Source organism: Mytilus californianus, unplaced genomic scaffold (assembly GCF_021869535.1).
Source record: "Mytilus californianus isolate M0D057914Y unplaced genomic scaffold, xbMytCali1.0.p SCAF_13, whole genome shotgun sequence".
Lineage (NCBI taxonomy): Eukaryota > Metazoa > Mollusca > Bivalvia > Mytilida > Mytilidae > Mytilus > Mytilus californianus.
The window spans coordinates 38048259-38073960 of NW_026262615.1; the positions used below are offsets into that span (position 1 = coordinate 38048259).

Sequence of the window (25702 nt, forward strand, 5' to 3'; positions counted from 1 at the left end):
CCTAAACTACACACAAAAAAACCCGTAAAGTATCGTTTCATTTCTGCCTCTATCAACGAACTTATTATTAACCTTTGTAATAAAATAAATCAAAATAGTGGAATCAACTATTTTTGGAGTGTAAACAATTCTTTGGATGTTTTAGATACATTATGTGCTTTTGGTGGTCCTTTTGATTCGGTTGACAGTTTTGACTTTTTCACCCTTTACAGGGGAAAAATGTAAATATGCTATATATACTTTGATGAGAGAATTAAAGCTGTAAATTTTCTCCTCGACAACATTTCTGTACGTTTCGGCAATACAGTTTATCGACAGGTTGGAGGTATTCCTATGGGTACAAATTGTGCCCCTTTAAGAGTAGACTTGTTCTTGTACTGTAATGAATCACAGTTTATTGCCAAACTCAGTAAAGACCCGTCTAAATTCGATTTAATTCTTAAATTCAACAACACTTACTGTTATCGTGACATTTTGTCGTTAAATAATGAAGAATTCTCCAAATGTACTGCCGTAATTTACCCAAAGGAACTTACCTCAAATAAACTAAATATTTACTGTTACAGTAATAACTGTGCTATTCTAGATTTATATATCTCTGTTTTACACAAAAAACCCTACACTAAAATTTACAACAAAAGGGACGATTTTTCTTTCCCATTCCTTTTTGGACGGTGATGTTACTTTGGCACCGTCGTACGGTGTTAATATATCAGAACTCGCTATGCCCGTGTTTTCAGTAGCGTCTTGGATTTCAATGACCGTAATCTATGTATTACTGGAATATATTTAAGTCCGGGATTTCGTTACCATAAATTACTTAAAACCTTTGCTAAATTCTTCCATAGATACAAAGATTTGGTTTGCCAGTTTGGATGTACTTGCAGAAAACTTATTTCAAACGGAATAGTACATCCTAATTTTTACGGGGATGCTGATTACCGAGCCCAGAAATTTAGATATGATCCGGGTAAACTTACCAATCCTTTAAATAAACTTTCTCTAAACATTGTAAAAGGTTACCAATTCAACACTATAACTCGATCTTTGAATAATGATTTTATTGGTATAAAAATTGATTTCGTTAACCAGTAAATTAAAAGCAGACTAAAAATTGTTGTTATACACAAATGTACATTCACCGGTACTACAATCTGTCAATACCTATCTTTTGGCATTGCACAAGGTCATGATAATTTCTCACTGTTAATGACGTCTTTGAATTAAATCTATCGGATGTTGGAAGTGAACTGATTGATATTGATGTAGTCTTAGATACATGGTTACTATTTGTTATTGGCTTTGAACTAGCTATCAGTAATCTCAGACCTTTACTTAAGTTTCTTTATTTTTGTGGGATGTGTATATCCGCTGCCACGTCCGGTCTGTGTTTTCGTTAGATGTCTTCTGCTTTGTATCGATCTGATGCGTTAAAAATGTAATCCCTTTTCAATTGAATTTTATAGGTTTTTTTTAAGTTGTACTGTTGCACCACTGTCCCATGTCAGGGGAGGGTTTGGTGCTAGCCAACAAGTTTAACCCGGTCACATTCTATATGTGCCTGTAGTTCAGTGGTTGTTGGTTCAGGTCGGTTATATTTGTTTTACGTAAATTGTTTTGTTATAAATTAGGCCATTAGTTTTCTAAATTGAATTGTTTCATATTTTTCATGACGGTGCCTTTTAAAGTCGACTATACGGTATTGTTTTTTTTCTCATAGTTGATGGCCGTACAGTTGCCTTTAATTGCTTACATCCACTTCATATGAACTTTGTTGGATAGTTGTCTCAATAGAGATTTACGGAAAGTCTCGGTTCCCACTGTTGACTCCGACTCTGACAGCAAAAATTACAGGGGTCGTCTCAAAAGTTAATTTAGCGGCGCACTTGATTCATAATGAGTCCATAAACGGAGCATACTATCGCTCCATCGACAATAAGAATCAAAATTTGAATCCAGAGTTTTCGTAATGGCACATTTCAATCGGATATGTCGTCAAGCTCATATAATCAGTGCTGGCCATATAACTTGAAAATATGTGCCAACAATTTAAAAGCTGGGGCGGCCATTCTGAAAAAGGAAAATGGCAACCCAGGAAAATTTCTGCCAAGTTTTGGTTCGTTTCAAACGACATGTAGATGTATGCTTACCTATTCGAAAGTTAATTTCTATAATTATATTGTAGATAACAATGGATCCTGTTAGAAAACAAATGTTTCTTGAGATTTTTCCAGTTTTAAATCTTCACTCTCATGATTCAACGAAGTTTCTTCAACTATTGGTTCAGATCATTCTCTCAATTATTCGACCTCCCCCCGGACCCTTTATTGGATCTTCGTCGTACAATTAAGGGTGATGCAATAGAAGAAATGAGTGGAAATGATGTATTTACTCAATTTTCTGAGCACAGATATTCTTTTTATCTTGCTATCGGTGAAACCCCTGAAATAATGATCGATGCTCTGCAGCTTGTCAAGGACTCATTTTCACAAGATACTGGGAGACCCTACAAATTATTTCAGAAGAATCGGGTCATGTTGTATATTATTATGTGGCTTCGGTCGTATCCATCATACCATGTTCTCTCGTTTATTTTTAATGTAAGTGTTGCCACAATTCAAGTCGAAATTAATACAATTGAGAATGAAAATGGGGAATATGTCAAAGAGACAACAACCCGACCAAAGAGCAAACAACAGCCGAAGGCCACCAATGGGCCTTATATGCAGCGAGAAAATCCCGCACCCGGAGGTGGTCCTCAGCTGGCCCCTAAATAAAATTGTGTACTAGTTCAGTGAAAATAGACGTCACACAAAACTCCAAAACATATAAACATATAAACGAACTAAAATTAAAAAACATACAAGGCTAAGAAAGGCCAGAGGCTCCTGACTTGGGACAGGCGCAAAAATGCGGCGGGGTTAAACATGTTTTGTGAGATCTCAACCCTCCCCCTATACCTCTAGTCAATGTAGAAAAAGAAACACATTGCAATACGCAAATTAAAACTCAGTTTAAAAGAAGTCCGAGTCCGATGTCAGAATAGGTAACAAAAGAAACTATAAGCAAAATGACAATGATACATAAATGAACAAAGGACTACTAGCAGTTACTGACATGCCAGCTCCAAACCTCAATTAAACTGATGGAGAGATTATGTCTTCATCATATGAAAATCAAGTACAATCCCTCCCGTTAGGGGTTAAGTATCATACCATCATAAAATATATGAGAACATAACCCGTATCATGCCAACAACTGGTTTTAGAATAAATGTGTTTATTTTCGATGCAAAGACCCTATGAGTGAATCAATATTCATACCAAAATATGCAATCCTTAATGACTTGACAACAGTATCGTAAATATATCCTTTCCGAATAAGTCTGTTTAAACTTTCAAAGTCATGTCAGTTTAAAGGTTTGGTTAGGTTTTGAGGTGAATGCCGACATTTTTGTGCTTTGTAAAGAATATTACCATAAAATATTGGATGTGAAATACCTGTACGTATAAGATGTCTGCATTTTGATTTATATTTACGAATGATGTCCTTGTACCGATGATAAAATTTAGTAAATGTTTTGACTAGTTTGTGATATGCATGCCAATATTTCAAAGAGCCTTGGAGTCGTTCGTGCAGTGGCCTGCTGTGAACGAATGGAGAGGAAAACGGGGTACATTTTATGTATTTGGCCTAAACTCCCTGCTGCTGTCGGTGCAATCGACATCTTTTCTGTAGCGATACATGTATATAGGCCACAAATTGAGCTGCAAGAAAACTGTATTTTTCAGGTCATCGTCACTACCACGCCATACATACGCAAGTGATAGTTGACAACGAGGGAAACATTTGCCTTGTCGAAAGCGGATTTTTAGGCCACCAAAATCATGCGCAGCAGTATAAGATGATGAGACAGATTGGACCCGAGGCACAGCTAAATTTTCCAGAAGAATGTGTGCTGTTAGGGAGCTACCATTTTATTTTTATGGGGGGGCTAGGATGAAATTTGAAAAAAATAGGCAGGACAGGAGTTTGGAGTAAAAAAAAAGGCAGGATGAGATTATTTGCAAAAAAAAAAAAGGCAGGATGACATTTTAGTTAAATAAAAAAGTCAGGGTAAACTAAAAAAAAAAGGCAGGACCGAATAGAGTGAAAAATAAAAAGACAGGACCAAATAGAGGGAAAAATAAAAAGGCAGGACAAAATTTTTCATCCTAGCCCCCCCATAAAAATCAAATGGTAGCTCCCTTAGGAGATAAAATTTATCCAAATCGGCATCCCGTAATTACGCCATTTACGCGGCAGCAAATCAACAGTAAGGTGATCACCAGAAACGCAAGAGTCGAAACTTTAATAGAATCATTGCAGAATATAGAATTCTTATCGAAAATGCCATGGGTGACCTAAAAAAATATAAAGTGATATTTACTTTGTGGAGGCACCCAAGACAAAAACTCAGACAAATTGTGGAGACTTGTGCAGGATTTGTAAACAGAAGACAAACCTAATATGATTAAATAAATCGTTATGTACAATCTTGTTTAACTGTTCTTTGCAAATTTTACCTTGAAAAGCTAATTATTTAGTACTTTTTTATTTTGAGACGACCCCCTTCATTTTACTTGTCAAGAGTCGGTACCGAGACTTTCCGTTAATGTCTATTGGCAATCCAATATATCTCTTCTTATTTTTATGTCACCTTACAATCATTACATACAACAAATTAGTGGTCATATCGATTCTAGTACCCGTGAAACAGATCAAACCACAAAATCTTAACATTGACCAATGAACCAGGAAGTGAGGTTACACTAAGCTCTGAAAAATTCCGATCCTGAACCTAAACAATTTAACCAAAGTATACAATGTGCCATTACCCAGAGAAACTATACAGTACCAAGTAGAAACAAAAAAGCACAAAGAAATCAGTTGTGCCAAACTAAATATTGACCTTGGATTAAGATCAGGTTGAGGTAACATGAACACCGCCAGACAGATATGTGCACCTTACAATTAATCATTCCATACACCAAATTTAGTTGACCTATGGCTTAAGTATCCAATACACCGACAAAACCAGGATTTATCAATTGGTGTTTAACGCCACTTTCAGCACTATTGTGCTATTCAGTGGAGGTCAGTTTCTGTTGGAGGAAGCTAGTGCCTGGGGAGATCCACCGACCTTCGGTAGGACAAAACCAGGAAAACTTGTCATCGACCAATGAATTATGAAAATGAGATAATGTGATTTGAACCATGCCAGTTTGACATTTACACCTTACCATCATTCTTCAAATATGGTGGCCATGTTGCTTATAGGAGAAAGTCCCATCTACAATAAAATGCTTCGCTGGGCGCAGCTTGATACGACCGCAGAGGTCGAACCCTGAACAGTTGGGGCAAGTATGGACACAACATTCAAGCTTGATACAGCTCTGAATTTGGATTGTGATTAAATATTTGACACAGCATAGGTTTCTGACACAGAAGGAATGTGGTCTAAGAACTTGATTTTTTTAAATTTACCTATTATGGACCAATGTCCAAAATCAAAATACATGGTTAGATTCAGCATATCAAGGAACCCCATATATTTAATTTTTGTTGAAATCAAACAAAGTTTAATTTTGGACCCCAACTTGGACAAACTTGAAAAATGGGCCCATAATCAAAAATCTAAACACGTTTAGATTCAGCATATCAAAGAACCCCAAGAATTCAATTTTTGTTAAAATCAAACAAACTTTAATTTTGGACCCTTTGGACCTTAATGTAGACCAATTTCAAAAACATGACCCAAAATTAAAAATCTAAATACACGGTTAGATTTGGAATATCAAAGAACCCCAATAATTCAATTTTTGATGAAATTGAACAAAGTTTTGATGTTTAGATTCAGCATATCAAAGAACCCCAAGAATTCATTTTTTGTTACAATCAAACTAAGTTTAATTTTGGACCTTTGGACCTTAATGTAGACAAATTTAAAAAAAACAGGACCCAAAATCAAAAATCTAAATACACGGTTAGATTTGGCATATCAAACAACCCCAATAATTCAATTTTTGTTAAAATCAAACTAAGTTTAATTTTGGACCCTTTGGACCTTAATGTAGACCAATTTAAAACAAGAGTGCACACGCTGAAATGTCTCGCCTTCTTTACTAATCATTGATATTATGTTGATAGTCCTAAATATAAAGCTTTATTACAACTGTCACATAAACTTAACATTAACCAAGTAAACTAAACATTGACCAATGAACCATGAAAATGAGGTCAAGGTCAGATGAACCATGCTAGGCAGGCATGTACAGCTAACAATTCTTCCATACAACAAATAGAGTTGACCTATTGCTTATAGTTTAAGAAAAACAGACCAAAACACAAAAACTTAACACTGAGCAATGAACCTTGAAAATGAGGTCAAGGTCAAATAAAACCTGCGTGACTGCCAAATAGATCATAAAATATTTCCATACACCAAATATAGTTGAACTATTGCATATAGTATAAGAAAAACAGACCAAAACACAAAAACTTAACTATAACCACTGAACCATGAAAATGAGGTCAAGGTCAGATGACACCTGCCAGTTGGACATGTACACCTTACAGTCCTTCCATACACCAAATATACTAGACCTATTGCTTATAGTATCTGAGATATGGACTTGACCACCAAAACTTAACCTTGTTCATTGATCCATGAAATGAGGTCGAGGTCAAGTGAAAACTGTCTGAAGGGCATGAGGACCTTGCAAGGTACGCACATACCAAATATAGTTGAACTATTGCACATAGTATTAGAAAAAAAGACCAAAACTCAAAAACTTAACTTTGACCACTGAACCATGAAAATAAGGTCAAGGTCAGATGACACCTGCCCGCTAGACATGTACACCTTACAATCATTCCATACACCAAATATAGTAGACCTATGGCATACAGTATAAGAAAAACAGACCAAAACACAAAAACCTAACTATAACCACTGAACCATGAAAATGAGGTCAAGGTCAGATGACACCTGCCAGTTGGACATGTACACCTTACAGTCCTTCCATACACCGAATATACTAGACCTATTGCTTATAGTATCTGAGATATGGACTTGACCACCAAAACTTAACCTTGTTCATTGATCCATGAAATGAGGTCGAGGTCAAGTGAAAACTGTCTGACGGGCATGAGGACCTTGCAAGGTACGCACATACCAAATATAGTTGAACTATTGCACATAGTATTAGAAAAAAAGACCAAAACTCAAAAACTTAACTTTGACCACTGAACCATGAAAATGAGGTCAAGGTCAGATGACACCTGCCCGCTAGACATGTACACCTTACAATCATTCCATACACCAAATATAGTAGACCTATGGCATACAGTATAAGAAATACAGACCAAAACACAAAAACTTAACTATAACCACTGAACCATGAAAATGAGGCCAAGGTCAGATGACACCTGCCAGTTGGACATGTACACCTTAGTCCTTCCATACACCGAATATACTAGACCTATTGCTTATAGTATCTGAGATATGGACTTGACCACCAAAACTTAACCTTGTTCACTGATCCATGAAATGAGGTCGAGGTCAAGTGAAAACTGTCTGACGGGCATGAGGACCTTGCAAGGTACGCACATACCAAATATAGTTATCTTATTACTTATAATAAGAGAGAATCTAACATTACAAAAAATCTTAACTTTTTTTTCAAGTAGTCACTGAACCATGAAAATGAGGTCAAGGACATTGGACATGTGACTGACGGAAACTTCGTAACATGAGGCATCCATATACAAAGTATGAAGCATCCAGACCTTCCACCTTCTAAAATATAAAGCTTTTAAGAAGTTAGCTAACGCCGCCGCCGCCGCCGCCGGATCGCTATCCCTATGTCGAGCTTTCTGCGACAAAAGTCGCAGGCTCGACAAAAACATGACCCAAAATTTAAAATCTAAATACACGGGTTAAATTTGGAATATCAAAGAACCCCAATAATTCAATTTTAGATGAAATCAAACAAAGTTAAATTTTGGACCCTTTTCACCTCAATATGAACCAATTTGATAGCGGGGCCCACAAATAAACAATCTAAATACATGGTTAGATTCAGCATATCAAAGAACCCCATATATTCAATTTTTGTTGAAATAAAAAAAAGTTTAATTTTGGACCCCAACTTGGACCAACTTGAAAACTGGGCCAAAAATAAAAAATCTAAACACATGTTTTTACATTCAGCAGATCAAAGAACCCCAAGAATTCAATTTTTGTTAAAATCAAACTAAGTTTAATTTTGGACCCTTTGGACCTTAATGTAGACCAATTTTAAACAAGAGTGCACACGCTGAAATGTCTCGCCTTCTTTACTAATCATTGATATTATGTTGATAGTCCTAAATATAAAGCTTTATTACAACTGTCACATAAACTTAACATTAACCAAGTAAACTAAACATTGACCAATGAACCATGAAAATGAGGTCAAGGTCAGATGAACCATGCTAGGCAGGCATGTACAGCTAACAATTCTTCCATACAACAAATATAGTTGACCTATTGCTTATAGTTTAAGAAAAACAGAATAAAACACAAAAACTTAACACTGAGCAATGAACCTTGAAAATGAGGTCAAGGTCAAATAAAACCTGCGTGACTGACATATAGATCATAAAATATTTCCATACACCAAATATAGTTGAACTATTGCATATAGTATTAGAAAAAAAGACCAAAACTCAAAAACTTAACTTTGACCACTGAACCATGAAAATGAGGTCAAGGTAAGATGACACCTGCCAGCTAGACATGTACACCTTACAATCATTCCATACACCAAATATAGCTGACCTATTGCATGCAGTATTAGAAAAAAAGACCAAAACTCAAAAACTTAACTTTGACCACTGAACCATGAAAATGAGGTCAAGGTCAGATGACACCTGCCAGCTAGACATGTACACCTTACAATCATTCCATACACCAAATATAGTAGACCTATTGCATACAGTATAAGAAAAAAAGACCAAAACACAAAAACTTAACTATAACCACTGAACCATGAAAATGAGGTCAAGGTCATATGACACCTGCCAGTTGGACATGTACACCTTACAGTCCTTCCATACACCGAATATACTAGACCTATTGCTTATAGTATCTGAGATATGGACTTGACCACGAAAACTTAACCTTGTTCACTGATCCATGAAATAAGGTCGAGGTCAAGTGAAAACTGTCTGACGGGCATGAGGACCTTGCAAGGTACGCACATACCAAATATAGTTATCCTATTACTTATAATAAGAGAGAATTGAACATTACAAAAAATCTGAACTTTTTTTTCAAGTAGTCACTGAACCATGAAAATGAGGTCAAGGACATTGGACATGTGACTGACTGAAACTTCGTAACATGAGGCATCCATATACAAAGTATGAAGCATCCAGGTCTTCCATCTTCTAAAATATAAAGCTTTTAAGAAGTTAGCTAACGCTGCCGCCGCCGCCGCCGCCGGATCGCTATCCCTATGTCGAGCTTTCTGCGACAAAAGTCGCAGGCTCGACAAAAACGGGACCCAAAATTAAAAATCTAAATACACGGTTAGATTTGGCATATCAAAGAACCCCAATAATTCAATTTTTGATGAAATCAAACAAAGTTTAATTTTGGACCCTTTTGACCTCAATATGAACCAATTTGATAGCGGACCCACAAATAAAAAATCTAAATACATGGTTAGATTCAGCATATCAAAGAACCCCATATATTCAATTTTTGTTGAAATCAAACAAAGTTTAATTTTGGACCCCAACTTGGACCAACTTGAAAACTGGGCCCATAATCAAAAATCTAAACACATGTATAGATTCAGCATATCAAAGAACCCCAAGAATTCAATTTTTGTTACAATCAAACTAAGTTTAATTTTGGACCCTTTGGACCTTAATGTAAACAAATTAAAAAAACAGGACCCAAAATTAAAAATCTAAATACACGGTTAGATTTGGCATATCAAAGAACCCCAATAATTCAATTTTTGATGAAATCAAAGTTAAATTTTGGACCCTTTTGACCTCAATATGAACCATTTTGATAGTGGGGTCCACAAATAAAAAATCTAAATACATGGTTAGATTCAGCATATCAAAGAACCCCATATATTCAATTTTTGTTGAAACAAATAAAGTTTAATTTTGGACCCCAATTTGGACCAACTTGAAAACTGGGCCAAAAATCAAAAATCTAAATACATGTTTAGATTCAGCATATCAAAGAACCCCATAAATTCAATTTTTGTTAAAATCAAACAAAGTTTAATTTTTGGACCCTTTGGACCTTAATGTAGACCAATTTGAAAACTGGACCCAAAATTAAAAATCTAAATACACGATTAGATTCGGCATAACAAATAAATAAGGTCAAAGATTTTAAAATCTAATGCGCCATACTGTGCAATTAAAGATTACTTCTTGAAATTTTTCAATATTTGAAATTTGAAAAAAAAATAATATCTGAAGAATAATTCTTTTTAATTTCTAAAATCTGAAATGAGAAAAAATTGACCCCCACAACTTCTTTTTACCCCCCCCCCCCCCTTTTTCCCCCAAAAAAATCTTTCCCTCAAGATATGGTCATAATCTCAATCAAATTTCCAATGGAGTTTGCAACCATAATTTCCCATTTAAATTTACCATAGTGCTAACTTAATCTATTTTATAATAGAATTTAAAATATAGTGTCAAATCTTTCATATGGATTTTTTTGGAAAAAAAATAGATGCAACATTTGCAGATATTTTTACTGGTCTTCCTTTATAAATATGCATTTCTTTAAACATAATTTAAAAGCAGTGTAAGGGAAGTAACCAAAACGTTGTATTTGGATTACCTCCCTTACACTGTTTTAAATTATCTTAATTGTTCATTAACCTTTACTTTATACATAATTTAAAAGCAGTGTAAGGGAGATAATTTCAATGATGTATTTGATTTATCTCCCTTACACTGCTTTAAATTATGTTTTGTACTAAAGTATTTGTCCATGAACCAGGACAACCTTGTTTTTATCCCTTTTTTGCCCCCAATTCCTAAACAGTTTGAGCAATAACCCCCAAAGCAAATCCTAACCATCCCTTTGTGGTATGGAAACTTGTAGTATAATTTCAGAGAGATCCATACACCGTTCCACAGTTAGTCTGGAAATTAGAAAAAGCTTATGTTTTGCCCCTAATTCCTTAACTGTTGGTACCATAACCCCCAAAATCAATCCCCACCTTCCTTTTGTGGTATTGAACCTTATGGTAAAATTTCAAAGAGATCCATTCACTTAAACTAAAGTTAGAGTGTGAAAACCAATGTGTCTTCGGACGACGTCGCCAAAATTTTTTTGCGGTCGTATAAAAACTAAACATTGTCCATTGAACCATGAAAATGAGGTCAAGGTCAGATGAAACCTGCCAGTCAGACATGTTTATCTTTCAATCCACTATATTTTAGTTCCAAGAAATAAAGGTAACGGTTAGATGAATCCTGCCAGTCCGAAATGTACACCTTACAATCATTCCATACATCAATTATAATTGACCTATAGCTTATAGTATCCAAGATAGACACTTTATCCCAGATCCATGAAACGAGGTCGAGGTCCAGTGGTCTACCCGAAAAATGATGAAAGGAACCCAAATATCAAATTTAGTTGTCCTATTACTTATCACTTAACAAATGAGCAGTAACTGAACCATGAATATGAGGTCAAAGACATACTACATTCAGAAATTTTGCAGCATAAGGTATCTGCATACAAGGATTGAAGCTTCCAACGAATATTACACCATTGCTGGATTGTAATACCCACATCTTCCATTCAGAGACTTTCTTTGAATACGAGACTAAAATCCATTATTAAGGGTGAAGTCATTTAATGGTTTAGGACATATAGACTGATTTGGTTATTTATATTTAAATCTCAACCTGGTTATATTTATACACACAGCTTTCAAATGTTGACTGATAAATTATCCAGAAAAGTGCTTACTACTCATTGAAAGTGAAACTGCAAGCTACTGCTCACTGATGATACCCAAGTGTTCAGAAAACCGGAAGTTGTTGAGTGATGAATCTGAAAACGCATCACACTGTAAAGCTGACTAATATAAACCCTGAAACCAAATTTCAGAAATCCTTATGATGTAGTTCCTGAGAAAGATGTGACATAAAATATTCATGGGACGTACAGACAGAGGTAAAACAGTGTACCCCCCCCCCTTTTTTAAAGCGGGGGAATAATTATTTTCACCTATGTAGATCTTGTTTTGCTATTTACAGTAATTACCTACATGTACCTATCATACTGATTGAGACAATAAACCTCAAATTATTTATATATAGTCATTAAACAGCATAAACTTCAGTAAGGTCATTTTGGTGGTAATGGAATGTATGTAGATCAGGACATTCTGACCATTGTAGCTCAAGTCTTTTATCAGAATAGTCAACCAATCTGTAAATTGACCCATCTATTAAGGTTTTTTAAGACGGACAATCATTGCAGTATACATGCAAGTTTTTTTTTCCACCAAGCCATGTTGGGTGATAGGCAACAGTTGATTTACATGTATAAAGGACAGATTACACTTTCCCAGAGCCACTTATTAACAGGGCATAAAACATGTTCACCTATACTATGACCATTTACACCTAGATAAAATTCTACATGATATGCAGATGAAATCAGACAACAAATTTTTCATTGTTTTTTTCTTTTTTTAATTTCTTTCAATAACTCTGTCATTGTATTTAGATCATTCTTCTCAATAGAGGATTGATCTGGTCCTCTCGGCATCCAAAGTCTCCACCATCATTGAAATGGTTATACTTTCTCCTCCAACCACCATTTGGTGTGTTTAGTTTGAAGGGCCATAAGAAGTTGGAAGCCTGTTTGAAGTTTGGTCCTACAGTGACAATTTCATGGATCAAATCTTCCATACAGATCATTCCATATTTACCTGAAGAATAGAAAAAACTTTGTATATAATATATCTTTCGACAAAATAAATGTTGGTTGGTCCATTTTAGTACTTTTTGTTTTCAAAATATGAACATATGTAGAGACTATTTACCTATAAGAATCAGTGGTCGAGTTTTAGACAAAGATGAACCTTTTTGGCAAATCCTTAGACTTTTGGTTCCTCAGTGCTCTTACAACTTTGTACTTGATTTGGCCTTTTAACTATTTTGATTCGAGTCACTGACTGGTCTTTTGTAGATAAAATGTACATCATGTGTACAAAATTATAAGCCTGATATCTTTGATACTTATATCTTTTTTTAAGACCAGTACAGGTAGAAAGGTTTCAAAGATGCAATAGTGATTTACAGTTGATTTGACCTAATTGACATGTATTAGGTGTGTCTAGTTTTCACCAAGATATTCAAAATGTGTTATGCAAACAAGAAAGATTTCATAAATTTATATTAAAAGATTACCTAAACTTTTCTCGATGATCGAGTTGTCAGTCAGTGGTATTCTCTGTCCTCTTACTTTAGCATATCCTCTCTTGTAGACCAATTCTCTTACACTCTTCAAGTTGGGATAGCTGAAATTCAAGTTGATAGAATAAACCACTGGATATGAAAAATGCACGGTTTAGGTACATGTATAATCAAATGTTTAAAAATCACGATGCTGAATTATAATTGCTGTCTAAAAAACTAAACTGCAAGACCCTAAGAATTACATTACATGTTGTGCTGATCTCCCTCTTGTGTGTTTCAGACAAATGTCAATCCGCTGTGATATTGTTGTCTTTTTTTAAAACTACCTCTACCCTTTTTTTGGGGAAAAATGCATCATTTTTTTGGAAATTGGGAAGTTTTGAATAAAAATTAATTGTACATGAATTCGACAAGACTGAACTTAATATAAATGATAAGACTAAGTCATAACAGTTAATTTTCAAAAGGAACTTTTTGGAGAGGGTAAAAACGGAAAAAATGACGGTACTTAATACATTGAAAACCATGTGTGTTACAAGCACCGTTATGATTCTAATCAGAAACCAGGATCTCAAAAGCGCTTTCATAATATCAAAATAATAACACGATACGCAATTTACACACATTATGACCGATGCCATCACCGTTTGGGAAAAATGTACAACTTATTGGGAGGAATTTTATGCCAATTTTTTTTATTAATTGGGAATTTTCTCTAAGGGAAAAAGCCGATTTTTCGGAGGTAATTTGAGGCAAACAATATCACTGAATCCTGAAAAGGACTTCATTTATGGAAACCAAAATCAGACTTGTTTATCCTTTTTAACTTAAAAATATATCTAAGAGTACACATTTTATACAATTGATTTTCTAGTGCAAACATCTGTTATACATTGTACCATGGAAGTATTATATTGACAGGAATAACAACAACACCAGTTCAAAGGTTTCATCTGCGTTACCGCCCATGTTCGGATTACTCGTTATTTGAATTAAGATATGGAATGGTAATTGACTCTCAGCATGTTATATGATGAAATCACTGACACTATCCAGTCAATTTCGTGTTCACAGAAATATACGAACACACTGGTTGTTGTCGAATATACTTACAAAATAACCTGAATAATTCACTCGTACGATGGCCACATTAATCTTGCATATAGAAGAGGACTGGATTTATTCTAACGAAATTACAATTTGCATGTAGTCACTCGTTCAATGTTGATTTCCCCCCCTTTTTTCCTATTTATGTCTTTTTTCTATCTTTATAATTTAAACTGACAGTTATCACATATGAAATGGAGGAAATAAAGTGGATCACTCAATTTCAATATTTAAAGATAGATTAATGTCCCTTGTGTAATTTAGTTTTTCATGATAAAGGCAAATCATGTGAGGTTCTTTTTTTTCTAATTTTCCACATTAAAGACAGTTTAATTTAGAATCTATTTCTGAAAGTTAAGAAGATAATTGTACAAAAATATGTTTTGACCTCCTTTTTTAAAATAATAATAGTCATTCGTGTTTTCTTGTCAATTAAAATATTCACGATTTTAAACATTTCTACTCTTTTAATTTTTACATAAACGAATTCATAAAAAAATCTAAATAACCCACTAAAATACATTTGCTGTAACGTAGAAAGATAGCATTACCTGTTTTACTCGAGCTCCTCTTTAAAATGGAAAATACTTTTAGATCCATTTAGAATAAACAGAAAAAAACAAATAATTTCCATGTTAAATTGTTGTAGTTTAAACAATTCTTGTCAGTTTTTCAAATTTTTGACACCCCTCTATTTCTTTCTAAAGGTAGAAGTTTTATATACTATAGCGCCACCTTGCTATTAATAAACTTCAGATTTCACGTAGGTCGGCTATAATTACCAGACTTGATAAAATCATGTTGCAGTAAACAAAAGAAATTCCAGATGCCATTTACAACCGCGGTATCATAAATAGTAACCAAAGGGGTCTCGTCGTGAGACAATAATTGGATACATCCTACGACTTTAGTACAGAGCTCTGCAGGTCATTAATACATGCTAATTAATCGTTATTATTCCTTATCATTTTACTTCCATGGTTATATACATTCCATAGTCTTTCAATATATTTTTTGTGCCTTCACAATTTTTTGGGGGCATTTTTGAACAGGCATTTTCCAAGGCAGACTGTTTCCATAGTTGAAACCAGTTTATAAATTTTTGAAATATATAAAATTATTTGCCTGCTTATAAACTCATTTTTTTCAGCATGCAAGCAAAAACACAACAAAAATATTTTGTTGGCCTTGTATCATGAAATTATTTTATATTCAGATTAATTAAGGTCAAATATATTTAGTCTTACCCCCATGTAATGTATGGCTCAGCAATTCTCAGCATGTTGATGGTAGCTTTGTTCAGTTTCATGAATGTACCGTTGTTGATCTGTCGTAGTCGGAAAAGCTGCATAACCTTTCTTGGTTTGGGATGAACACCATTTATACTGAAAAACGGAATTTAAATTGTTAACAAAATGCTCCGCTGGGCGCAGCTTGATACGACCGCAGAGGCCGAACCCTGAACAGTTGGGGCAAGTATGGACACAACATTCAAGCTTGACACAGCACTGAATTTGGATTGTGATTAAATATTTGACACAGCATAGGTTTCTGACACAGAATTAATGTGGTCTAAGAACTTAAAATTTTTTAATTTACCTTTTCAAACCATATCATTATTATTTGCTTTAATATATAAATCAGAAATAACCCATTTATAAAATGGAAAATTTTAAAGAAAAAAAAAAATCCCTCCCCTAAATTTTTTGAACCCCCTTATGATTCATCACCCGCAAACTCAATCCCAGCCTTCCCTTTGTGGTATGGTACCTTGCAGTACAATTTCAGAGAGATCCATACACTTGAACACAAGTTATTGTCTGGAAACTAGAAAAATGCTTGTTTTTAGGCCCTTTTTTGGCCCCAAATTTCTGAACGTTTAGGGCAATTACCCCAAACTCAAACCCAGCTTTTCTCTGGTGATATGGAACCTTGTAGTACAATTTTATAAAGATCCATACACTAACACACGAGTTATTGTCCTGAAACTAGAAAAATGCTTGTTTTTTTTTCCTTTTTGGCCCCTAATTCCTAAAATTTTGAGGCAATTACCCCCAAAATCAATCCCAGCCTTCCCTTTGTGGTATGGTACCTTGTAGTACAATTTCAGAGAGATCCATACACTTGAACACAAGTAATTGCCTGGAAACTAGAAAAATGCTATTTTTGGCCCCTTATTCCTAAATGTTTTGGGCAATTACCCCCAAACTCAATTCCAGCTTTCCCTTTGTGATATGGAACCTTGTAGTTCAATTTCAGAAAGATCCATACACTTACACACAAGTTATTATCATGAAACTAGAAAAATGCTTGTTTTTTGGCCCCTAATTCCTAAAATTTTCAGGCAATTACCCCCAAAATCAATCCCAGCATTCCCTTGTGATATGGAACCTTGTGGTACAATGTCAGAGAGATCCATACACTAACACACAAGTTATGTCTGGAAGTTACAAAAATGCTTATTTTTGGCCCCTAATTCCTTAACTGTTGGTACCATAACCCCCAAAATCAATCCCAACCTTCCTTTTGTGGTATTGAACCTTATGGTAAAATTTCATGGAGATCCATTCACTTAAACTAAAGTTAGAGTGCGAAAACCAATGTGTCTTCGGATGACGCCGACGTCATACCAATTTTTTAAATTTTGGGGTCGTATAAAAACCATTAATTATTCACTTGGGTTGACCAATAATTTTCAATGTTATAATAAATTCCAATGCTTCGTGAATCATTAGAAACAACTTCACTGGCAGTCCCTAATCAAAGGCACGATCTACATTGCAAAAATACCCTCACTGAAATATTTTGGGTAGGACAAACAGATGAATTTACACATGTACAACGTTTGATAATTGTAAGTGAAGAACTTGTTAAGATGATACTGTGGAAATCAGGTGTTGATTGGTCAGACTGGCTTAGCTTATGGATTCTCTGGGTACTCTTAATAGTTATTCCTGAACTTTTTTATGGCCTATATTTTTGCGACTAGAATAACAATGATCATAAATTTATTTACCTATGCAATGGGAAATAACCCCTGAAATACTGCATCCACTATAGCAGAATTATATCTGAGACCTGTATGGTATACACATGTTGTTATTATTTATCAAACTATCCATCTCACAAATTACTATTTTGAATCAAAGTGGAACAAAGTTTAAACATGATTTCAGTTTTTTGACAAGTGTAACAGAATGGAAATAGTTTGAAACACACAAGAACAGATACAACTAACCAAATAAATGATTAAAACGATAACAATCTGACCAATTCTGGTCTCCTATTAGCCTTTGTTTTATATTATTTTGGTGAAAGTTGTAACAAAGTTACCCTCTGATTCTGGTAACAAAAGCCAGTCTAGATTCTGGAGGCACATAGAAGTTGTTTCCTTTCTTGGCCTGTCTCTGGAGGCGGATCTGATCACGTTCCTTCCCTCTGTATTCTTTGACATATTTTTCAGCCCTTTTAAAGATGACTTTTTTCTTTTCGGCTTGTTTCTATACAAACAAATCAAGGCTATTAAAAGTAAGCACATTCATATCTAAATAATTTGAAACTTTTTTAACTGGCTTAGGCAATTGTAACCTCCATAGCACACTATGATTTGCTTACAGTATATCAAATTAACTAGTCTTTTTTCTGTTTAATTCCTTAATCACTAAACAAAAGAAATTACAAACACATTAAAACAGAAGATTCAGATTTTATTGCAACAATAAACTCTTGTCAAAACTCTATTTAACACAATAATGATCAGAATGAAAGTAGAGCCCTGGAAATAAAATCTGTTTTCCTTAGAAATACACGACATCTGACGGTATAAAATGATTACAAATTCTGAACAATTTACTGATCTAGTACTGTATCAGTTCATAGTGCTCTTACTTAAAAAAATCTCAAAATGAATTAATTCTCAAAAAGGATGTTAAAACTATAGGAATGGTGGTACCCTGATATCTAAAATGTCCCAACTGATACAATACAATAATTATGATCAGTTACAGTTCTCCGAATGCTGTTACACCAATGGGCTACCTGGATGTTCAATATCAGTTTTCCTTACCAGACATTCTTTCATTCTTTGCTGTCCCCCCACCACCACCCCAACACACTAACAAAGAATGGAAAGTATGTAAATTTGAATGAAAAGAAGCTTTGACATACCACAATCGTCAATAATAGAAATTTACTGAAACAACTATATATAAGAAGGCTAATTTTATTTTTTTTTTCAGAAGAAATGCCACGTTGTTCGAAACTTGTTTTCAATTCCCCTTGAAATCTACACGATAAATCTTACTTGAACTCCTTTTTCCAGTCCAATGTGAAGACCGGTATATCAAAATGTTCTTCCCCTAGGATTGCAGCTTTGGCCTTCTTATCTTAAAATTCTAAAATTAGAAGAGCTGAGCATCCTAGGGATCTTTTTTCATATCATGATGATATACGTCTATTTCTTCAAATTCTGGAACCAAAAACTGAGCATCCTATATACAAAAATGTGCATTTTGTTAGGATTGCAGCTTTAGCCTTCTTACTTTGAGCTCTTCAAGAGCCTAGCATCTTTGATACCTTTTTGATCCCTGTCCACGAGTTGGTCCAATCAATTCAAATCCTGCATGGAGTACAGAAGCTTACTACCTTTTTAATTTCTAATAGGATTGCAGCTTTTAACTTCACTTTAATTTATGCAAGAAGAGCTGAGCATCCTAAATTCCTTTCACCATTTTAAGTTAGGAATGCAGCTCTTGCCTTTTTACATCAAATCCTGCAAGAGCTGAGCATCCTTTTTACCTTTTTGGCCATAACGGCAGATTTTGCCTTCTTTGCTCGGACTTCTTCATTTCTTTTTCTTCTTTTAAGAAGGGTTTCAGGCACTTTGGGAGTCTTTCTGAAAAATAAAGTGAATTTTTAGCAATTGTTAATACAGTAGAACATATATATACATTCAGATAGACTAAACCAAATTTAACTATTACCAGACTTTTGCCAAAATATGACGGACCTTAGTGCAACTGAAAAAGAGTTGGACCTTAAATTAATAGAATATCTGTGACCTGTTGGATACTTGATGTATTCATGGAGCCTACTGAATATATAATTGAGCTTGCTTTGCAATCTTCAAAAATGCCTTTGGAGTTCCCTATTGATTTTAATACCTCTATTGGATCTGCTCAGAAAGATCGACATGATCTTTATTAGTTTAATAACATGTACTCAGACTGTTTTGTTGACTTCAACATTAATCAGTACAGGTCTGTGTGATAGCATCATTGTACATGAATCAAAGGTGATGAGCAGAACAAAAACTACATCACATTAATCTTGTTCAGTAAAACATTCCAGCTACTTTCACAATATATCAATAAATAATTGATTGGATTATATTATATCTACATAAAAAATAGCAAAATTTTACGAGCATAATTTGCCTAACATTAAAGATTGATTGATTGTTAGTATTTGATGCCACTTTCAGCACTTTTGGCTATGTTATGGCAGAAATGAGGGTGTCCGTTAAGAACAACTGATCCTCCTCAGCAAAACTGACAGTCCTAGTCAATCAAGATTAGAACCCACAACACCTGCCACATTCAGGTTAGAACTTAGAATTAATAATCTTTATAAGTGAGCCAGTGGCAGGCTTGTAATACTGATGAATCTTAGCTATGTACGACCATTCTGCCATCGAATGAAGAGTCCCTCCTGTTTGGCAAAGGTATCTTTTTACAAAAATATATTAAAAGGCTTTTTAAATTATTTGGACATTTAAAATGGAGAATGTGTCACAAACAGACCAAAGAGCACTTTAAGTGTGAATACATGGATGGGATCCAGGGCTTACACTACTTCAGAATCATAGGGAGAAGTGACCTCTTTTTTTGAAACTGATAAGAAGTGTTGAGACTTAAAAGAGAAGTGCTCTTTCAATGGCTGCGCTACAATGTTTTGTTTTTACCACAATATAAAGAGCCATATGTATCCTATTTATGTTCAATTCAAACCTGAGAATACAATAAAAGTAAGTTGTTTCAGTTAATTTCTTAAATAATCATTATATACTATAGTAGTCCAAATAATTATGACTTCTTGAAAGGCTATCTTAATTTTTTTCTGCGACGCCTTCCTACGAATAATTTTACTGAGTTAAGATATTTTATATTCGCCGGAAGTGAAGTATCTCGGAAATTCTGGGAAACCATTTAGAAATCAAAATAAATATTTGCCCACCTCAAGTGGAATCGTATCTTATTTTATCATTTCTTTTGGATATTTCTGGAAATATTTTGCACCAATAAGCACAAAAAAGGTGAGACTTTGAATCTTTGCAAAAAATTATAATAGTCAATGATTTCATGCCAAAAAGTGGGTTTCAAAGTTCCCCCAAAAATTCTCTCTCAAAGTCCAGATGGAAAAAATGGCTTCAGCATTATGACGTCGTAGGAAGGCGTCACAGAAAAAAAATTAAGGTAGCCTTTCAAGACGTTGTAAGGCGTCACAGAAAAAAATAAAATGGCCTTACAAGACGTCATAATTATTTGGACTAATACTATACATTGTAGTTAATTATATTTTTTCCTCTTGTCAGAAACTTCCAACTATATATCTAGCACTAAAAAGATTTTTTTTGTAGCAAAATAGAAAAGAAAGTATCATATATCAATTAAAATTCAATCAAAAAACTATTTCTGTTTATCATCTTTATGAAATTCATTGTTTCTTATTAAAAAGACGTATAAATTTAACAAAGTTGGGCAACTTTAATCAATAAATTGAAACTATTAATGCATTTACATTTACTATTTAGAACACTAGGGCGACGGTCTGGCAAATCAAAGTGACGAACCTGAAAGTGACTTTTTGTCGAGCCTTCGACTTTTGTCGAAAAAGCGAGACATAGCGATCCTACATTCCGTCGTCGTCCACAAATATTCACTCTGTGGTTAAAGTTTTTGAAATTTTAATAACTTTCTTAAACTATCCTGGATTTCTACCAAACTTTGACAGAAGCTTGTTTATGATCATAAGATAATATTCAAAAGTAAATTTTGTAAAAAAAAAATTCCATTTTTTCCATATTTTACTTATAAATGGACTTAGTTTTTCTGCCAAGAAACATTACATTCACTCTGTGGTTAAAGTTTTTGAAATTTTAATAACCTTCTTAAACTATCCTGGATTTCTACCAAACTTGAAAAGAAGCTTGTTTATGATCATAAGATAGTATCCAGAAGTAAATTTTGTAAAAAAAAAAATCAATTTTTTCCGTATTTTACTTATAAATGGACTTAGTTTTTCTGCCAAGAAACATTACATTCACTCTGTGGTTGAAGTTTTTGAAATTTTAATAACTTTCTTAAACTATCCTGGATTTCTACCAAACATGGAAAGAAGCTTGTTTATGATCATAAGATAGTATCCAGAAGTAAATTTTGTAAAAAAAAAAATCCATTTTTTCCGTATTTTACTTATAAATGGACTTAGTTTTTCTGCCAGTTAACATTACATTCACTCAGTGGTTAAAGTTTTTAAAATTTTAACAACTTTCTTAAACTATCCTGGATTTGTACCAAACTTGGACAGAAGCTTGTTTATGATTAAAAGCTAGTATCTAGAAGGAAATTTTGTTAAAATTTTGTTTGATTTTTTCCATATTTTACTTATAAATGGACTTTGTTTTTCTTCCAGTTAACATTACATACAGTCTGCAGTTTAAGTTTTTAAAACATTTATTAGATTCATAAACTATCCTGGATTTTTACCAAACTTGGACAGAAGCTACTAACAATCAAAAGATAGTATAGAGAGGTATATTTTTTTTAATTTTTTTCCTCATTTTTGTTGAGCCTGCGATTAACAGCAAAAGTAGGCGAGACACTGGGTTCCGCGGAACCCTTACGAATTTTTTGCCACAGTCGCCTGCTAGTGTGATCCCTAGGACCAATAGGAACCCTCAATCTCTGGATCTAAAGGCAGCGCTCTTCACCAATTGAATCAAAGATGATCTTCCCCCAACTCAACCAGATCGACTACCTTTACATCTCGAGTTATACATGTACATTTGTAAATGTTCAGAAAAAATGACTGCTCAGTCTCAGATATATGTGTTTTCAACAATCTTTAATGGGCCAAACAACATGTACTCAGACTGTTTTGTCGACTTCAACATTAATCAGTACAGGTCTGTGTAGTAGCATCATTGTACATGCATACGAAGAGAGAAGAAATCAAAGGGACACACAGCTAAGTTGCGGTTATTAACAGACAAGCAATTAAAAATAAAGTGACACACATAACAAATCAGGCCTCTACAATAACTTTTTTTTCAACTTGTCCAGTAGGACAAGTACATACCAAAACTAACTTGTCCAAATGAAATTGTAACTTGTCCAAAAAAATCTTAATAATAACCTTTTTTGCAATTTAAGTTGATTCAAGGAACAAAATGAATTAAAACAATAGAACATAATTTGATTTATATCTTTTGAAATACTATTCAAAAATATGAGTCGAATACAACTGAATCTAGTCATGTCACAGGACTTAGGTTCTACATGTAGTTCATCAATGCCAATGTCTCATCAGATTCTGCACATGAGGCACCGTCTGATAGGGCTGTCAATGTACACTCATTGGATTTGTATCCTGGTTTTTTTTAAGTTGAAAAAAGTTTATTCAAATGCAATCAATAAAAAAAAAGATGAGGTATAATTGCCAATGAGACAACTCTCTGCAAGAGACCAAATGACACATAAATTAACTACTATAGGTCACCGTATTGCAAGTATTGTTTTTTTCTACATATGATCAAATATGATTTTGTGAATTTAATGGTAAATAATTTTTCATTTTTATTTAAAAAATATTTTTGTTAAAAAAATTACCGGTATGTTATTTATTATAAAGCAACAGAATAAGGTAGGAAAACGAGGTACTGATTTGTCTTGGTCCCGAAATGTCTCCTGCGTTGCCAAACTGTCTACTAATCATGTCTATTAAATATGTCTCCTATGGTGCCAAACTGTCTATTAAACATGTTAAACTTGGAGCCGAATCGTTTCTGAGCTTGTGACGAACTGTCTTGTAAAGTTACCTTATCTACAAAGCGCATCGCTGATTCGGATCAATAAGACTGGTTTCCGAGAATAGAATGCATTTTACCTGTTAAAAAGTACCTGACAAAGACCAGTTTTAAATTATCGATTGCAAGTAAACATGTCTTGTTTTCATCCTCTTTTCTTGTTTTTTGTTTATAATTACTTTGTTCATCAAAGTTGGATTAAATTTACTTTCTGCAGAATAATTTTACTTGTCCCGTCGGACAAGCTTGATATAGTTTTTACTTGTCTGACCCTTTTTCCCTCTGGTACCGGACAATCGGACAAGCGTTATTGTCGAGCCCTGCAAATCATGCAAAATTTTGTTTCTAATACACGTGAACCACCCTCATATAAGAAGTTCAATTTCTCGTTTGTATGTTTAATTTACAAAAAGAAACAAATCGGAAAAGCATTATTAAGAATTAAATTTTCAGTTGTAGCATTTTTTCACATAATTTTGAACAATTTAACGGCAGATTGATGTGGATTGGGTTGCCTAAATTTTCACGTACTTATCCGCCATGACTGCCAAATTGGAAAAGGCCGCTTAACACAATTTTGAGATTGAAAAGAAAAAAATCATTCAATTTAAATGGAAATAAATCTTATGATATAACATCATAAAATTATTTTTTATCAACTGAAAATAAAAATTATTCTCAAAAAAAAAATTCCATTAGTAAATGCACAAACTGATTAATTTTTCTTTGTTGATATAAGGAATAATATAAAGTTCACATGTCAAAAGGTCAACAGTTCAACGTTGTTATGATTGACAGCAGCCCTATATGAAAACGAAGGATGATGTTACCTGATGCAGAAGACAACAGAGCGTTGTCAAAGGAAGGTGTGCGGGAAAAAGAGACTAAAATGTCAATTTTTATTGACTGCATTGAAGCTTTGAAGGCATTTTTAGTTGCTTACATGACATCGATTTGGAGATTTTTTGTCTCTCCCCCAAACAAATCGGTGACGAGTGAGATAGTCTTAATTACGGGGAGCGGTTCAGGGATTGGGAGACAGTTGGCATTGGAATTTGGAAAGTTAGGTGCTATTCTTGTGCTATGGGATATCGATGAAAAAGCAAACGAGGAAACAGGAAATCTGATGAAAAAGTTTGATGTGAGATTCCATCTTTACAAATGTGATGTTGGGTAAGGTCCTATTTAAAAGTCAAATGTTTTATAAAAAAATCTTAAGAGAAAAAATAAGTACTGTCATACACCTTTGCTTTAATATATATCACCTATGTATATCTGACTTTATTATAAACATGATAACTTACAAGTGAAAATAATTGTGACTTCTTGATAGGCTATTTTAATTTTTCACTGTGACAACGTTGTAGGAAGACATCACAGCAAAAAATTAAAATAGCCTATCAAGAAGTCAAAATTATTTTCACTAGTAAGTTATCATGTTTATAATACGGTCAGATATATATTTGAGCAAAGGTGTATGACAGTACTCATTTTTTCTCTTAAGATTTTTTTATAAAACATTTGACTTTAAAATAAAATACAACTTTTGTTTTGTGTTTTGTTTCCAAAAAAAGGATACAATATTTTTTTCTCATGTCTTAGTCTATGTAAGATTGTAAATTATGCACAAATGAACTGTATAAAAATTAGGTTATAGTTTTAGTGCAGTTTATTTAAGTATGAGAGCTATTAGTTTTGTGAATTCACTGGCTTAGTAAGTTTGGTGTTTTTTAATTAGTAATAGTACAGATACCAGTCATTGCCAGTAGTGGATCCAAGAGGGGAGGGGGCTTGTATTTGTTGGAACAGCCTTTTAAAAATGGCTGGATCTGTGTTTGGATACAACAGCTATATATATGTATGATAAAGAAACAATTTGACGTAGGAGACAGAGTTTTAATTAGAGTACCAACTTCATTTCTGCTAATTTTAATTGGTTTCATGTCGATCCGGCCCCACGTCGATCCGGCCCAAGTCGATCCGTCCCACGTCGATCCGGCC

The 25702-nt window shown here is 34.0% G+C and overlaps 2 protein-coding genes across 3 annotated transcripts in view; one reads left to right on the forward strand and one right to left on the reverse strand.

The window, feature by feature from the left end:
• Positions 1-12756: 12756 nt before the first annotated feature.
• The window catches only part of LOC127723621 (60S ribosomal protein L7-like), a 244298-nt gene continuing 231352 nt past the window's right edge, over positions 12757-25702 (reverse strand). Inside the window, exons 1-6 of one of the 2 annotated variants that reach the window (XM_052230327.1) lie at positions 24233-24275; positions 19414-19510; positions 17950-18116; positions 15864-16001; positions 13501-13610; positions 12757-13019 (exon numbers count right to left, since the gene is read on the reverse strand). In XM_052230327.1, the coding sequence (XP_052086287.1) occupies positions 12811-13019; positions 13501-13610; positions 15864-16001; positions 17950-18116; positions 19414-19510; positions 24233-24243 (732 nt within the window). In that variant the 5' untranslated portion in view covers positions 24244-24275 and the 3' untranslated portion in view covers positions 12757-12810. Of the gene's footprint in view, positions 13020-13500; positions 13611-15863; positions 16002-17949; positions 18117-19413; positions 19511-24232; positions 24276-25702 lie in introns of those variants that run through there. The other variant, XM_052230328.1, reaches the window with a different exon arrangement.
• The window catches only part of LOC127723615 (epidermal retinol dehydrogenase 2-like), a 34369-nt gene continuing 33143 nt past the window's right edge, over positions 24477-25702 (forward strand). The window contains exon 1 of the mRNA XM_052230316.1: positions 24477-24874. Within this exon, the coding sequence (XP_052086276.1) occupies positions 24522-24874 (353 nt within the window). The 5' untranslated portion in view covers positions 24477-24521. The remainder of the gene's footprint in view (positions 24875-25702) is intronic.